This window comes from Oculina patagonica, chromosome 8 (assembly GCF_052425735.1).
Source record: "Oculina patagonica isolate OP01 chromosome 8, crgOcupat, whole genome shotgun sequence".
Taxonomy (NCBI): Eukaryota; Metazoa; Cnidaria; class Anthozoa; order Scleractinia; family Oculinidae; genus Oculina; species Oculina patagonica.
This window is the reverse complement of record NC_135765.1, coordinates 2,968,040-2,985,756: the sequence shown is the minus strand read 5'-3', so window position 1 is coordinate 2,985,756 and position 17,717 is coordinate 2,968,040. Positions and strand designations below refer to the sequence as shown.

Sequence of the window (17,717 nt, the reverse complement as noted above, 5' to 3'; positions counted from 1 at the left end):
GAATAAAAGGAAACGTTCTGAAATTGATCTTAAAGTGTTGTAGTACAAACAACATCCGCGGCGAAATCGAAATTTCACAGATTTTTCTCACAAAACAAAAGTCACGAGAATTATAAGAACGTTCCCTTTCTCCTGGTTTTCTCCGTTTTAATACCGTCGTCCGACTGACCCAATATTTTTGCGTTTTCAAATAAAAAAGGTTAAAAGAAAACCACGACATCGATCTTTTCTTCCTCCATAGCTGCCATGTTGATTTCGTAACCTGAGTGTTTTGTCATTAGGTAAAACGAGTTCATTACTTCCTTTGCGGTCTGTACATATCAAGTTTTCGTTACGGCAATGATGCTTGCGTTTTTTTATTCCGACCGACCAACCCAGAATTAGGAAACGCTTTCGGCAGTCGGCAAACAGAGAAAATAAAAATGGAAGGAGACGGCCTTACATGTTTACCGCACAGAACCATCAATTTTTATGTTATTATTTTTTTTATCATTTAAAGCGCCTATGTCACGGATTTTAACAGATTTTTGAACAGCCAAAATTTACATTTCTGTTGTAGGAAACGTACAAATAATGGTCTATTTTGTATTAACAATTGCTATATTAGAGCACTGAAACTGTTAACGAGCGTATTTTGCAGCGGATGGCTTGGTTGGAAATGGATTGCAACTTAAATAATTGTAAAGGCTTAACTTTTCAAGTTGTTTACGCGCGTCTTCAAAAAAATCGATATTTATAGCCGTAGCTTGATTTCTATTCGCAAATTAAGTTTATGTTTTACTTAAGATGTTCAAAGATGTTTTTCATGGGTCAAGTTGCCTTACTTATTTACTAGTTGTGGTTACTACTTACTTCAGCACAGTCGAGACCAAAAATCTCTTTTAAATCCCCGTGACTCCTCCTTTAACTATGCTTCCATAATAGGTCAACCCTATACTTTTAATTGGTATCCCTTTTCCACACACCCATACCTTATATGGGGACGTGTCCCATCGCGTGATAGAAATATTTCGCGTGACCTTCCACGGATTGTCTTCGTGCACGCCTATCTTGAAGAGCTCAGAGAAAGCAGTGAAAATGGCTGTCAGTTCTTTCTATTTTCTCTTGATCATTGTGGTTCTCTTCATTGCTCGAGGAGGTATGTAGGGTTACAAGTATTAAGAGCTTGATTGTTGCTTTATGAGAGGTCCTTGATCAAAGGACGTACCGCGCGAGGGAATCGTTCCTGCTCACACCCCCCTTTTCCCAGTTTAACTGATTTCGCCTGGAAGCACGACTTAGTCTGCTTCCTAAAGCTCCTCTCATCGGCTATCATTTGAGGTTAACCTGTGATCTGGCGTTCTTTTTTTGTGGTATAAAGTAGGGAGGGAGGGAGGCCGGACATGATCTCAGGTTGATTCGAAGTCGGCCAAACGAAGACTAAACGAGAATGCCGATGGTGTCGATGGTGCCATGCACGGAACTGTGCGAGAAATCTCGTCTTCGTCTTCGTCCATCGCCTCACAAACGTTAAAACTAAGAGTTAATTGACGTAAGCTAGAGATTTGTGCCTTTTAAGACACATATGATAAGACAACATACTAAGCGAGCTTTATTGAGCTTGGGGAGCGAAGTTTCCATTTGACGAGTTTGCCTTTAAGCTTTAAACTGTGGGACGTACGTCTTCCTCTGGTCACGCGATCTCGAGAGCGTGCGACGGTCTGAAATTCAGGCCACGAGTTTTCTATTTATCGAGATAATTTTCCACGCTCAGTTCCATAACCCGGCACAGGTTTATAAGACTAAAAAATTTGTTAACCAAAAAGACCGATTTTTCCCTAGCCTGTACTATTCTTTACGTCGATCCAGGTTTAAATATCGATTTCGTCACCTCTAAATTGCCTGAGCTGCTACACTTGTACAAGCCAAGATTCCTGGGATGACTGCAACTCAAACATGACAAAAACTGAATGCCCATCAGGATGATCACAGTGTGTTAAAGGTGTGCTGTCGTGCACCGATGACGATGACGATGTCACGAAAACTGTCTACTACAAGAGATGTAGTGACCCAAAAAAATCCAGCTGTGACACCGCCATAGGAGATATGCCCGACTGCCCGACGCCGACGTCTTTTAACTGGAGCGTTTCCGACTCAGAAGACTGCTGTTCTGGAGACAATTGCAACTCTGGATCATCACACAGCATCAGCAGAGCAGTGCTAGGAATATGCATGGCGCTGACCCTCTGGGCTCTAGCTGCTATGCATTGAGTCTTGTTGGAGGATGAGATGAAAAAATCAATACCTAGATGGCTTGAATACGTTTATAGTGTGTGATCAGTGTCTAACAAGGAAATTATATGACCACTTTTACCTGATATCTATTTTGTTGTAGTAATGATATAAATTAGAAAAAGACTTCTATTACAGCAGTATCTGAATTGATTTAGAGTAACACTTTTTTCTGTAATTAGTTTGATAATAAAATGATTGATTAATTGATTGATTAGTTGAGAAAGTGAGTGACTGGAGGGGGTGAGTGGGGGGTCTGGACCTCCGTTTTCCCATACCTCTTACTCCCGCGTCCCGTAACTCCCCCCCCCCCCCCCGCATCTCATAAGGACGTGTTTCCCTCCTCTTTCTCCCATTTCTGTTGCAAAATATAACGAAATGTCGCGGATATTTTTCAATTTTTCCCGGTCCCCGCCACTAGGTATCGTGCTTTCTGCTCTTTATTCTCCAGCCTCCTGCCCCTTTTTTCCTTGATTAAGAACCTACCCCAATGTATAATGCTCCAGTATTCAGTAAAGGGAAGGTGCAAAGAAGGGTTTGTAATTAGTGACTTGGGGACTTAATTTGGAGTAGAAATTCTCTATGAGGTTTTTTTGGGGGAAGAAAAATTTTTTTGGTATGTGCTTTTTTGGGTAGATGAAATGCATATCCCTGTGTTCTTTTTTTCTATTTTTTTTCCATTATTTTTGATGAAGACAAAATTGGACTTTTCTTGGGTATAAGTTCTGGGCTGTGAGACCTTTGGGGTTTAGCTAGAGAAAACCTGAAATTTGAAAAATTTGGAATATATGGGGCAATGTTGTACCTTGTAGGAGGGTCACCCTCTCCCGCCATCCTGCTGACTGTGCCAATCCAAGAAGGCTGGTCAAACATATCCAAACTGTAATAACATAAAAAGTTGACTTTCTAGTTTCTCCTGAGTCGCCCTACCTTTAAAGTGTTACTTCACCCTGGGTTACCCTGCCCATGGGCAGATTTAGTCCGGGGAGGGGGGAGGGGGAGAGGCCGCTGCCCCCCTTTTCCCTTAGATTTGTTTTTTAAAAAAATTAATTCAACAGTCATTCGAGAGGTTGTCGTGGGTATGGGGCAAGGTTGCTGCCTCGCCAAAATGTTTGCAGCACCGCTTTCTGAATTTTCAAGATCTGTCCCTGCTGCCCCCCATTCTTGTCCCCAAGCAACTCTTGTCATTTTGATTTGTCACTGTAAACAGTTCTCTGCAGTTTGTAAATCCTGGAAAATTAAGGTTACAAGCCCCCGCTTATAAGCCCACGATGATATAGGCCCAATTTAACAAAGAAATAAATCTGATTATAACCCCTTTGCCGGCTTACATACTAAAGGGAATTTAAAACGGTTCATTTGATTTGCCAAATTCACATTTCCTTTGTTAAAGTATCTAGCCAATCAACACTCATGTGTCCCTTTCAGAGCCACTTGTTTTAATTCCTCGTATAAGCCCTACCAGATATAAGCCCCTCTGCTTCTAAGGCCACACAAAACCCCTTATGAAGTTGTATAAGTCCCCCCCTTCCTAACCAAATTTTATGGTATATTATAAAGGTTTTCTTGTCCAGGGTGGCTCGGTCATTGAGGGTGACCGTCCAAACAGGCCCCAAGCTGCAATATTTAAGTTAAGAAAATTAGGGGAAATCTCGAAAATATTATATCATCTGATTTATTTAAATATTTATAATTTGCATGGAATACTGATGAAAAAACAAACCAAACTCCTATAATGAGCCATACCACAAAATTTGCAATTTGCAATTAGGTTTCCCACAAAAACCACTGTTATTGTTAGTCCAAGTGACTTACCAAAAAATATATTTTGGGTTGTTACCTTTAAATGACTCATAGTATGATGTCATCGCAAATCAATTTTTCAAAATAAATGCTGAAGAATACTTTTAGGCATAAATGTTGGAATATTTTTATTTGTTGGAATTTAATTTTTTTTGGTGCAGAAAATGTGAAGATCGATTGAAATTTATTGTGCATTTCAGTAAAGAGAATTGTTGGAATTGGAAAATTAACACACATTGCTAAAAAAATTGTTTTTGATGCCCTTGTTTTTTTTTTTAAGAAACTGCTTGCTTATTTTCAGCCTGAAACACCCGTGCAGTCAACTCAATGATGTGGTCTAAATATATTATTTGGGCATTTTTCCTTCTTTGCTTTTTTTGCCCACATAGCAGTCACATAAAAGCTGTAAAAAATTATTTATAAAAAGATGGCAGCAAAACAAAAATTAATGCTTTCAAATTGGGCAAGAATGGGCCATAGAAGTGATTATATCCTGCCACAAATATGACAGGAAATTACATGAGAGGTTTGGAATTGATGACAGACAAATCGTATGATGTTATCAAGTGTTGATATTGCATCCAAAGTTATATTCATAATAAAAACATTTCAAAGTATATAACATTCATTGCAACGTTTTTATTTAACCATAAAATATTAAGCTTGTATTTGTACAAAATATGAAACATTATGATAATCTTTACATAATATCGCTCCTTGGGAAGCCTCCAAATACTATTTCACAATTGTACATGTACAAATTTACAAATTAAATTAAGCCATTCCCAGCTATTTCGCAAAAAATTAATATAAGTAAAAATTCTTCCATTTACAAGGTTTAATAACATTAATTCTGTACATAGAAATTGTATGTCTATGTACAAGGAACATTAAACATTTTATATTAAACTTTAAACGTTCGTGTGCATGGTAAAGTAAAGACATATAAGCAAGTCCTTCGGTCATTTATTCAAAAGCGTTCGATGAAAATTGTATAAGAAAATTAAAATACTTCAGTTGGTCTTTTGGAATAGTCTTTGCTAACCCAATGGTACCTTTCGAAGTTTTCCTTGTTGCTTTGGTTTCGTGGAAATAGTGTCTGCTGGAAATTGGACTGCGAGCATTGGCGATAGCTAGAGTTGAAGTAGAGGGGTTGAAGTTGCCGTTGAGAATAATTGTTACTTTGCTGCTGTTGTTGTTGAGGAGTTTTACAATATAGCGGGCAGATAGAGCCTTTTCCTATTCTGCAAGACACCTCTCCGGGGTCAATCCATAAAGCAAGTCCACCAGGGAATATTTCTAACAAAACTGAAGGCGAAACACCGCTTGCCTTCGTCGCTTTCAGCAACACAGGGTCGATTCCTGTTGTCTCGATGTTAATACATCTGAACGCGTTTCCCTTTAATGGCTTGTTCGGATGCCAGTGGTTCTCGAATCTTGACATGATTAATTGTTCTAATGTGTCGTTGAATTTCTGAACCTGTTCTTGGTTGACTTTAGAATTCCTTGAAAGAACCTCAGAGAGGAACTTGATGGCGGAACGAACTTCGTCCTTCATTGTTGTTGTGTTTCGTTCTATTTCTTGGCAACGTTTTCGTATTTGTAGCTTCGCTCTAAAATTCTGTTCCGTTCTCGCTTGTATTCAACCAGGCGATACAGTCAAATTTCAATATCGGCTTGAAACGGGACAGTACCACTTTCGCTCGTTGGGAAGTTCTGAATTTCTCAATACTTCGTCCTTTTACTGATCGTGCTATTTATTGAAAGCTGGGCGAACAAATTCGTGTCGATAACACTCCAGCAGGGAAAATTTACAAGACAAAAATAGCAACTGCGTCAGACCGCACCAATCACAAGCCAGATCGAACAATGGGTGCTCTTCGGTTGCTGTGGTAACCAAGGGTGGGTATCTGACGCAAGACTGTTGAAAGCACACGTGTTTTCGACTACGTAATAGCTATTGTTATTGACGAAAAAATATTAGGCGCGATGGCGCTTTCCGCCACGAAAACAACATTTGGAAGCTTTAAGGAAACGTTTATAAGCATTTTATACATGGTTTTAAACTTTCTTCGCCGTATTTTAGAGAATTTTGGGCAATTAGTGAACATTTATTACATGTAAAATGGTTGTGAAATTGGCAGAATTCTCGAGAGTGAAACCGACCCCAATAAACGTGACAAGTATCAGCTGATGTTTTGCACACGCACTCTGGCGCGTTACGTCAAGTGGGTTCTCTAGTATTAATCCACACCTATATTGTTTTCAAAATGCTTCTCAAACAATTTTTTACACGCAAACAAAAGAAAGAAGTACAACTTTTGGATTTTGCAACTAAATTTTGATGAAGTGTTTCGACAAACGTGTGGCATGGAAATTATCTATTTTCGCATTTCCGGCTTCCGTCACTAGTCTTGTTTACATTTGACCTGAAGACCAGCTGTCACAAGTCGCTCTTAAGATATTTGGAAAGTTTAGCGTTCGAAAGCACTCGGAACAAACGGAAGACGAATTTATTTTTGTATTTAAAAAGAAAATTCTTATTTTTCTCGGTCACGTTTTCACTTCCCTTTGGGCGATTTATTGAGGAAGACCACCTGAAGTTTTGATGACATTCGATTGGCTATTGGGCGTTTAATAATACTGGTATATTGTGCATGTGGGGCACGAACTGAACTGCTTCAAAAATTACACAATATCTGTCCTTTTACCTAGCACGATCGAGAAACGACAGCGAGGAAAAAAACCTTCATTCGTTTTCATGGTTTCGAATGCTTTTATATGTTTTGCCAAACCTTGTGTAGCGGTATTTTTCTATCCATGAACTTTTTTGCGTGTGTTTACAAAGTTATTGTATTGTTTTTATCTACTGTATAGAGTCTGTATTGCGTGTTGCAAAATGTATAGACGGATTTACAGTATTAACTGTATTAATATTTACGTTACGCGATTTGAACTCTGACACCGGACGTGATTGTCGAATTAACTGCAGACGAAACGTTACACCCACGTCTATGCGAGAAAACATTCCAAAACTGGCACCCCTTATTTGGTCTTGGGGAAGTTTGTTTAATTAATAGGTTCCTCTCTCCGCTCTCTTTCTTAGCCCTACAAATTGCTTCTGTTTTAAATTTTGATGGCCTCTTCTTTGCGAGTTCATTTTAGGAGAAAAATCTAGACTGTAAACAGGATTTATCGTTTGTACCGTTAAAACTCAGCCCCATGCCATGTTCAATCGGCATAAAAGTGCATTCTGCAGTATTCATATAGGATATAGGTATAAAGCTAAAACAATCAGATTTTTTGTTGTTGTTCGTAATATAATCCGTCCCCCTCCCCTCGGCCCTATTAATTTCTCAGCCGCAACGATGTTTATTTTTTTTCATTGTCACTTATTTGGTGTCAAGAAAACTATTTTCAGTTTTCTTTCAATTTGAAAGTAATTTTGTACACCGGAAAAACACTTTAAATTTTAATCAACAACTATCCACAAAAAATAGCACCATTTGTGCGTCTTGCATTTCTGTTTATTTGTCTCGAATTTTATAGCTGCTGTTCAGCTGTGACACACATGGTTTTCCAAAAAATACTCAGATCACAGATGGTAGCCCATGGGAAGCACATGCACGCTATACCAAGTTTAAGGTAAGAGTAAAAGTAAATTTGAGTAAAATTTTAAAAGGTTTTAAGAAGAGATAAAAAAATTGTAACACCAACAGACAGTTGACCCCCACACAAAAGCAGCCCAGGCACTGTTTGGTGCGAACGTTAGGAGCTCGAAAACAAAACAAAAAATAATTTTTCAAGAGGAGGCTCCCCGTGACGTGGTTTTCAGGGAGGTCCTCAAATAAAACTAATTAGAAGGTTAAAAAGTCAAGTTAAAAAGGTAAAAATATAAAATTACAAGAATAATGTTCTAAAAATTAAGAATAATGTTCTCAAAATTTGTTCAATAAAAAGTTAAAAGTATTTTGCTATTAAAAAGTTCTTAATTTTCTTTTTAAACTGAATGTCACAGTGCAAAGATCTTTTTAAAGCATCTGGTAATGTTGACCAATCCATGATACATTTGTTTGTTCTTATTTTAGGGAATCTGGGCAGGTAGCTGTTTCATCAAACACAAAGATCGGCAACGAATATACTAAACTGAACGTTTAATAAAACAACCTTCTCACAGACATACAAAGAATACAAGTTGTATAAAGATTACAGCTAACTACCATAAAATGGCTCATTACAAACGGGACACCCTACAATATCTTTAGGAACACAGTAACGAGTAAACTACTTCTTATCATATATTAATATTTAATCTTAGTCTATCTTATACGTTATTTAACCATTTATTTTATCATTAATATGAAAACATAAGTTTATCAAACATGCTAAGCTATAAACTACCTTTAATGTTTTTCACCTTTTCAAGGTGACCGTTATTAATGACTACTTAAATTACATCTTAAAAAACTATATCTATTTAATTTATTTTGATTGATATATCCCCTTTCCATTTAGCCCTAATCTCAGAGCATGTCAAATGAAAAATGGCACATTGACAAGAAACTTATGAAGCACAATGAAGGTCAATAAAATCAAGCCCACAATAGCAATTGTATCAGAACTTCAATCGAAAATACCAAGTCTCGAATTTGCTTTAGAGATGCAAGGAAACTGGTGTCAAATGGAGGCTTTATTAATAATCACTGTTTTCCTTAAGTCTGTTTAAGAAATGGCAAAAGTTGAAAGCTCCTGAAACACGAAAAGCAGACACGACTGTTTCTGACTACAAAAAATAAAGAGAAACAACAAAAGAATGCAAGCAGACTCAAGTGGATGCTGACATGGGGGAGATGGGTGGGACCACGCCTGCATATCCCAACCGCACCCCTCCCCCAGTGCAAGGCAGTGGAGTACCTATGGTTTTGATAACCCTGGCTAAGCGCTTATTCAGTAGTGCCTCTTTATTTTATGCAGCCAGTTCTTCCAATCAAAAACAAAGTTATTACAAGCTAGGAATCTGAATGAAATGAGAAGTTGAGTTACAAGTAAATTTGGTGCCAAGTGACAATTATATATTCAAGCTTGCATACTTTGCAGCCACCCGGCATTGATTGAAACTGGCCTTCAGTTGTTTTGCAGCCCTTGCACTCGAGAAAGAGATAATACACAACTAGGAATGTTGATTACCTAAAACACTGTCTTAAAAATAAAAATAAATCAACACTTATATATTCTGACCAATGAAAACTGAAATACTTACGCAAAAATAAGTCTAATCATTATTTTTTTTCTAAAAATATACTAACTCTGCTGCAAGTTTATTATTTTGTTATTTTCCCTCAAGGACAGAATTATAGATTTTTATTTTCCTCCATCTGTCAGTGAGCTGCATGTTTACAACTTTCGATATCCAGCTTGTTGGTTACGACTGCGGCGTCGCCCAATCATGTAACCAATGGCAACAATAATAACGAGCCCAGCCAGAGAGCAACCAACAGCGATAGCCACGACATGGCTTTCAGACTTCTTTGTTGGAGTTGTTTGTGGGCGTGCAGTAGTTGGTGAAGTTGGAGGGGTACACTCCTCCACTGTGGAACATAAGACAGAAAAAGACTCTTAAGACAACAAGCACAGTGCAACCGTAAAACTGCTGACGTTCTACTTGCAACCACTCTCGTAAGAAACAAGCTCCCCTTAGGGACCACCACCATGAAGTGCTGCACGATTTAACATGCAGTCTAACCTGTGAGCAATACCCTGGCCCTGGAACTAAATATTCTCTAAAGAGAGCTAAAATAAAATAATATAAAAAAAAAAGGATTTACGGTAGCATATCCTTACAATGGCTCTTTGTGAACTGCTTTTAGATTGAATTGAAATAATTTTAGAAGTGCCAGTTTTTGTAACAGGAGGGAAAACCAAAGAACCCCCCCCCCCCCCAAAAAAAAAACCCCTCAACAACCAAAAACAAACTCAACCCACATATGATTCCAGGTCGAGGAGTCAAATCCTTGCCAGATTTGTGGGAGGCAAGTGCTCTCACCACTGTGTCATTCCTGAGAGGTGTCTGCATATGGGAAGTTATAAATGTTTTGTTTGCATGTGGTGACGAGCATGATTGTGTGTCTGCATAGGACTTGTTGCTGTCAGAAGTGGTTTCACTGCAAATCTTCTTTATTTTCATACCATTGCATACAAAACAACAAAACACTGTATTCCAGTATGTACATTATATATTTGATTCTCAGACAAAACATTGATCTTAGGCCAATCAGATTCACATGCAAAATTCAAACTCCCGGTATATAAAAAATGCTGTCTGGTTAAAAATATTATTTTGTTCTTACCATTGCCAAGATGTCCATTCTTTACATTAAAAGGCTGAAAATCAATTTTACTCAATGTCACATCAACATTGGAATTGTTGGCTGTAAGTTTGAAGTTGGTAGGAGCGGTCAAGCACTCGTAAGCATAACCAACATGAGCAGACAACTGATCCAGTGCGCCCCTTTTAGAATGGAATGTGTAGATAGGTTCTGCAAAAATTAAAATACCGTAAGCCGCTTTAAATTCAGCTAGAACCAAATAAGATAACAATAAATAATATTATTATGTACTAAACAACAAGCCGAAAAAGAAGGGGTGGTGAACGGTCCTTCAAAAAATGCGTGTCTGGCAAACTTTTAGCCAAATTTCAGAGGTCTTGTCATCTCAAATTTTTCTTTGACGCCTTCTTGGAGTCTCAATTTCTTTTGCAAGGCTATAAAGGTCTCAGGCTCGCAGAAAAGATATCAATCTCGCCGTCTTGCAAAGTCTCGCATGTACCATTTGACACCCCTAAAAGAATTCACATTCTTTCCTGTAGATTTAAGCCAATCAGAAGGCAACTGGAAGTCTTCCATTAGATAATGACTGTACAATAGCACACAAATTTATTTAAAAGTTAAACGTCACACTTGTGGGCTCCTTGCTGTAACAGTTGTAGCAGTGAGTAGCAAAGAAATGGCTTTTTTGACAACTTGCGTGCACTTGTGAGTAAACTTGCGAGTCCATTTGGCCAGCTAACGCAAGTCTGTACTTATGACTACTTGCCTCCCAGGGGGGTACTCCGGCTTGCAAATGACGGGGATGATCGAAGGATTTTTTTGGGTTGGAAATTTTCGATTCTGGGATTTTTTTGAGTAAGAAGATTTGGCAAGTATTTTTTGGGTGACTTGATTCAAATAGGGGACTTTTAGGGTGTTAAAAACAAACTTAAGTGCTTTGGCACGGCCTTGGCGTATTTATGAATAATCAAATGCGAGCGTTATTGCCCCTTACTGGCAATTTAGGGGTAATTTAATTTGACAAGGGATTTTTTAAGGGATTATTTTTGGTCCAGGGATTTTTTTGGGTAATGTCGGAACACTTGGGGATTTTTTGGGGTCCTGAGTTTTGCCTTCATTCGATCATTCCCGTCGTTCAAAAGTCGGAGTACCCCCCCTGGGACTTGCCTCCACTTTCGTTACTGTTTGGCCACGGCTAAGGAGCTGCATGATACCACTAGCTGACATGCATCAGTGCCCCCTTGCAGCAACAAACCCCTTGAGCCCTGAGCCTCCTTGAAATAAACAAACAGAATACATTCACATACCAGAAACTCCACTTTTCATTTTCAAAGAGAATGTCAAATTGGCGGCTGCCCAGCGCTGAGTAGACGCTCCCAAACTTTCACCTACTATGACAAAATGCATGGTGAAATTGCAACTGTAACCTTCCTTTGTCCGCCAGTCCAAGGTAATATAAGGTTCCTCGCCAGAATTTTGACATTCTCCTCTCTGAGTAGCATCAGTTGGAAGCTCAAGGCTTAACTTCTGCAAATTAAAGGGAGCATGATTATATTCTTTACTTATGACCAGCAAAATGTGGTTTACAATACACAAGCACTTGTTCAAGCACAAAAGTAGTCAGATTAACTTTAATTCACTACATTTATCAGTTGCTGCACTGTCAACGTAAATGTAGCTGTGAATCACTAGCAGTTAGATACTGATATCTGTAACTTTGTGTTCTGTTGAAATGCAAATAAACATGTTGACATAAATAATTGATTCTTTCCCTGAGAAGTTATACAATGAATTTTTCCACAGGGATGATAATTTAAATTTTAAAATGCAGCAAAAAATTCTATATGTACTCGTCTATGCTACTAGCAGGTAAAGTTTGATTCAAGATATTGCAACTGGAAAACTCTGTGTGATTTTGGCTTTAAATAGGTGTAGCACAGTTGTCTTTTACAGCAAACCTCTGAAACTTTAGTACAATGAAAGTACAGAGGTTACAGCTTACGACAACAAATCTACATACCTTTGAAGCAATTGTGATATCAAACTTGGCCGCCATGTAAGCAAATAGACAGATGCTGCCATTCTCTTTTACAGAGAAGTTGCCTCGTTCTGGTGCTGGTGTTGGATGTACTGAAGATGTTGGCATCACAGTGTGTGCTGATGACGGCGTGATTGTCATATTATGAGGTGGCGCGACAGTGCTGTTATGCGGCATGACAGTCATGTTGTGAGAAGGTGTGACAGTCATGTTATGTGGCATGACAGTCATGTTGTGAGAAGGTGTGACAGTCATGTTGTGAGGCATAACAGTCTTGTTGTGAGACGGCGCGACAGTGCTGTTATGCGGCATGACAGTCATGTTGTGAGGTGTGACAGTCATGTTGTGAGGCATAACAGTCTTGTTGTGAGAAGGCTTAACAGTGCTGTTATGCGGCATAACAGTAATGTTGTGAGAAGGCATGACAGTCATGTTTTGAGGTGTGACAGTCATGTTGTGAGAAGGTACGGTTGTTGCATTGTGAAATGTTGTTGCATTTGAAGTGGTGCTTCCATTCTTTGATACTGTGGGGCTTGGAACTACATGTATGGTCGATGTACCACTAGCAGCTGCTGCAACATTCACCAACTCAGCAAGAACTACAATCCACAAAATAAAATAAAAACTTTGTTAAGAAGGAAGAAGAGACCAAAATTATGCCAGGTCAGAATGCTTGACAAAACTTACTTATGGATGATTTTCTTCAAAGCCGTAGCGAGGGGGGGGGGGGGCTGGGGTACTGGTACTCAATTTTGTTGACATTATGAAAACCCAAGGTAAATTACAGACTTAGTGGGGATTTTATTGCGCCTATTCAGAAATTAACAGATTGAAAGTTTTTTTGTATCCTTTCTAAATTTTCGGTGGCAACGTGGAAATGAAAAATTTACAGAGATCAAAGCAGTCTCACTTTCTACAGGCTTTTACCCCAGACTTCTCATTGCCAGCTTGCTTCACTGACTCATTCTGGCAGCTTTGCCACTTGTGCATGTTTCCCAAACGAAAGCTTGCTCGCAGGCTAGGGGGAGGGAGAGGGAGGGGCTTACAGCCACAGCTTTAGTGGTAGGTTGGTCTATGTTAGGGTGCCTACCGTATTTACTTCAATAAGCGTGGCGACACTTATTAAATTTTTTGCGCTTCAAGTGCAGCGCTTATTTAAAATTTGGACGCCACAAAGAATCTAATCTTTTAGAGCAATTGAAAATAGCGTCTTTTGATTGTCAATATTTCTCTCTTGCTGAAGAGAGAAGTGGCGCTAGCTCTCCTGGCAAAGTCTGCGGGCTTCACCACATTTGAGAAGTACGTATTGTAAGAATGTTGGATAGAAATCTAATGGGCGAGCAGCAAAACAATCACTTTGTGATATTATTCGAGTAAATATGGTACTTAACTCGCTTATTCGAGTAAATATGGTATATCATGGTCAGGATTTTGCAGAATTCCACCTTAACATTAGTTATACCAATTCGACCTGCTTTTACGCTTGCACATTTAAACTTTTCTAGTTGATCATAGACTGGTAACAATCACTATATAATTGATTGTCTTGGCAAGAAAATTCACAAATAAATTAAATTAACGGTCAGTATAAAGCCAAACTGCGGACTATGGACTGGGTATAAAACACGGACGGACTGAGGTATAAAATGCGGATTAAGCATATAAAATGCATTTAAAAGGGAACCATGGCTAGAAATAACGAGATCCCATCAAAGATGTATACATGAGCATAAAATTATTATTGTTTGCACCAAAACTGTGCAGATGACCCCATGTAACACAAATTAAGTAATTACACAGAAATTTTACGAAAATTGTGGACTCCCACAGCAATAACCACTGCGTATAATAATATTTGACCACAAGTACACTAGTCAATCGTTAAGGTAAGAGTCATCAAACATTCATGCAACAGACATACTGACAGCTGCACTGATGTGACAGAAACAGTCCGCCATATTGAAAAGGATTGTTTGGGTGTATTGCATTGTGGGCTATGGCCCTCATAGGCCATGGTGCAGTTTAGTTTTTACTGAAACTAAACTGAAACAAAACTGAAACTAAATAAAACCAAAAGTAAACTGAGACCAAATAAAACTGTTTTTCGATTAAAACCACAATCATTCTACTTAAAAATAAGAAATGGACAAAAAAGTATTTTATTCAAAAATAAAACAGCAATAAAAATAAGCAAAGTTAAAAAAATGCAAAAAGAACATCCACAATACATGCACACAACTCTTGCTAGATGGTTCACGTTATTCCTTGACATTTTTTTCACTTTCTCATTTTTCAGTTAATCAGGTTTTTTACTTCACTAAAACAAGGTGGAAATGAAAAATTTACAAAGATTCTACAGGCTTCTGCCTCAGATTTCTCCTTGCCGGATTGCTTCCCTTGCCAACTCGTTTTCATGCATTTATTCCCAAACATAAGGGAAGGCTAGGGGAGGGGGGGGCTTATAGCCACAGCTTTAGCGGCAGGTTGGCCTATATTAGAGGGCCTATATTAGAGGGCCTATATGGTGGCCAGAATTTTACAGTAATCCACCTAAACATTATACTTATTCGACCTGCTTTTACGCTCGCACATTTAAAGTTTTCTACTTGATTGAAGACTGACAACACTAATAAGTTTAATTGATCGTCTTGGCAAGATAAATTCACGAAACTAGCAAACCGCCTGGCCCTGAATCGCACATAATATTACCCTCACATAAGTTGAAATTAAGTGTTATCCAAAAATCTATTCGACGGTTCAATAACTATAGTTTAATTTACATTAAAATGAAAGAATGCCGGTCACCTCGCCACCCCCCCCCCCCTCGCCACCGCGGTCACCTCGGCTCTGGTGCGGGCCCAGTGGGTGGCGAGTGGTGGTGGCCGGGACCGACATGAAATACAGTGGTAATCAACAGCAACTATTTAAACAAACGTTATCGTAAACTGGGTAATTTTATCCTTTCTATTTCGACACTCAATGACATGCCAAGCGAACGAAACCATAGGAAAGAAAATAAAAATTAATGATCAATAATTTGTTTTTAAACTGAAATGGAAGAAAATCGACTATGTTCATGGCCACAAAATGTAAATTCTTGTTCCGATCCGTTACACACGTACACAGCTTTTTGATTGCTCATGCAAGCTCGCATGCATGGTTCAATACTTCCCGCTGCCGCACGTAAACCCGTAAAAATGTATTTAACGAAAAGAATATGGCCTCACCTGAACATACAACAAACACAGCCAACGCACGGTTGAGATAAGCCATGATCGCCAAAGAAAAAGTTATGGATCTTCGACTCACAAATCGCTCCGTTTGCAGTAACCCTTCAGCACCAGGCTTGCACCATTACCTTTGCGGAAGTACCTGATTACGTTTACTTCACGTGATCAGAGCCCAGTCTGCACCCGGGTGCGGGCGCCGTGACGTGTACACCCAGGGTACAAACGGTAGCGCAAACGACCCAAACCAATGCAAACGGGCAAGCGACGCTCACACGTAAAACGATAACGCATAACTTGTAAAGATACGCACAGACGCAGTTGAAGTCTTTTCCAAAGTAGCAGTTAAAATTGGCAATTAAAAGTAACCCACGCTTCGCTTGTTGGCTTGCATCTGCGTTGGCAATGTTCGCACGTGAAGCGCTGAAATTGACTCAGTCTATATTAAAGGGAGAGTCACTGCTAAAACCGTCACGGAACTTCTAGTCGTCACGGATTTCACGAAATTGACTCAGTCTATAAGTATCTATAACAGTCTTAAAAGGGAGAGTCACTGCTAAAACCGTCACGGAACTTCTAGTCGTCACGGATCACAATTGACTCAGTCTATAAGTATCTATAATAGTTTAAAAGGGAGAGTCACTGCTAAAACCGTCACGGAACTTCTAGTCGTCACGGATTTCACGAAATTACTCAGTATACTAGAAATAGCTGACACTAGGTTGCCCCCGAAGTTTCGACGATGTTTATCGGTTTTTCTTTGCTGTTCATCCTTTTATACAATTCAGACATTTGATTGGAAATTAATTTTCTATTTTGGATGATTATTAATTATGATACGGTAAATCATTTAATTACAAGAACGCAACAGCATCTTGACATCATTTTGTCATGTTTTGCTGTGGTGGGGGATCTCAGCTAGACTCAAGCTAGACTTTAGAAAAAGTCCGTCGTCTTTATTAATTTAACACGCCGGGACGGTCGACCTATCGCGACTTGCGTGGCTCGTTTTCGCGACTTCGTCGCTTTGAATGGGCCGCTTTGCGGGCTCGAATCGAACTCACTTCACTGTGGTAAAGTCTTGATCTCAGCGAGGATAAACTTTAGAAACAGCACAACGTTTTAAAATTACCATTTGAGCCGGCCCAATTGTTTTATAAATATATGGGCTGAGAGCCCGAGCATGAAGAATGACATGAGAATGATCAATCTTTAGAAAGAAAAGGATGTCGAAAGAATTTCTTACCTCTGTCAAAGCAAACGCCTGCCGCGAGTTTTAAATAATCACAATGCATCTCGAGATCTCTTTTGAATTTCTTTTCTTGATGCCGCATATCATCTTGTAAAATTAAAATTTCGTCCGGAAGTGGACCGATCAAGACTTTTGAAGTTTTCTCCATTCAAGTAGTTTGTGCCTGGTAAATCACGGTCAGTTGGACAAAGGCTTTCTTATCGTAAATCACGCTTCATGACAACGATCAACTTTTTAAAAGGAAAGGATACCGAAATAATTTCTCACCTTTGACAATGAAAACGCTTGACTTTCTAAAAGTCGCTCGCTTCTTGTTTCCGGTTTCGCTTGCCGCGAGTCTTAAACAATTATCTCGAGATCTTTTTTAAATTTCTTGTAAATCTCGTCCGGAGATAGACTGATCAAGGCTTTTCTCCGTTCAAGTAGTTTGCGCTTGGTAAATCGCGGTTTTGGACTAAGGCTTGCTTATCGTAAATCGCAGACAAATTTGAAGATATGGCTTGATATGTTCGTACGTGTTCCTAGACATATTTCTTCTTCGGCCACTCAGATGTAAAAAAAAATGTGGATTTTCTTACTTCTCTGCGAGTTACCTAGTTAATTATCGCGAAGTCTTTTCAACAATTGCATTGCTTTCGGCTTTTAGACATTGTGAAATGAATAGGCCTCAAATAAAACCTCAAATTATCTTTTTCAAAATTCTGCCCAACTGCAATCAACCTTTACAAGCATCGTTTGTTTACTTGTTGTCATCTGTGCACGTGCTCACGCTTTGGGTTGTCATCATCATCCAATCATCG

General features: G+C 38.9%; 2 protein-coding genes and 1 long non-coding RNA gene across 3 annotated transcripts; 1 reads left to right on the top strand and 2 right to left on the bottom strand.

Moving 5' to 3' along the window:
- Window positions 1-4,693: 4,693 nt before the first annotated feature.
- Window positions 4,694-5,853, bottom strand: LOC144662345 (protein BTG1-like). Its single transcript, XM_078523135.1, has one exon. The coding sequence runs from the start codon at window positions 5,630-5,632 to the stop codon at window positions 5,078-5,080; it is 555 nt and encodes a 184-aa protein (XP_078379261.1). The 5' UTR covers window positions 5,633-5,853; the 3' UTR covers window positions 4,694-5,077.
- A 46-nt stretch (window positions 5,854-5,899) lies between these two features.
- On the top strand, window positions 5,900-8,306 carry LOC144662356 (uncharacterized). The gene is made up of 3 exons (XR_013572430.1): window positions 5,900-7,351; window positions 7,624-7,719; window positions 8,163-8,306. It is a non-coding gene; the product is annotated as an uncharacterized LOC144662356 (long non-coding RNA).
- Window positions 8,212-15,864, bottom strand: LOC144662343 (lysosome-associated membrane glycoprotein 1-like). The gene is made up of 5 exons (XM_078523132.1): window positions 15,666-15,864; window positions 12,421-13,037; window positions 11,708-11,927; window positions 10,422-10,610; window positions 8,212-9,662 (listed from the first exon to the last, which is right to left on the bottom strand). The coding sequence occupies exons 1-5, from the start codon at window positions 15,709-15,711 to the stop codon at window positions 9,469-9,471; spliced, it is 1,266 nt and encodes a 421-aa protein (XP_078379258.1). The 5' UTR covers window positions 15,712-15,864; the 3' UTR covers window positions 8,212-9,468.
- Window positions 15,865-17,717: the final 1,853 nt, after the last annotated feature.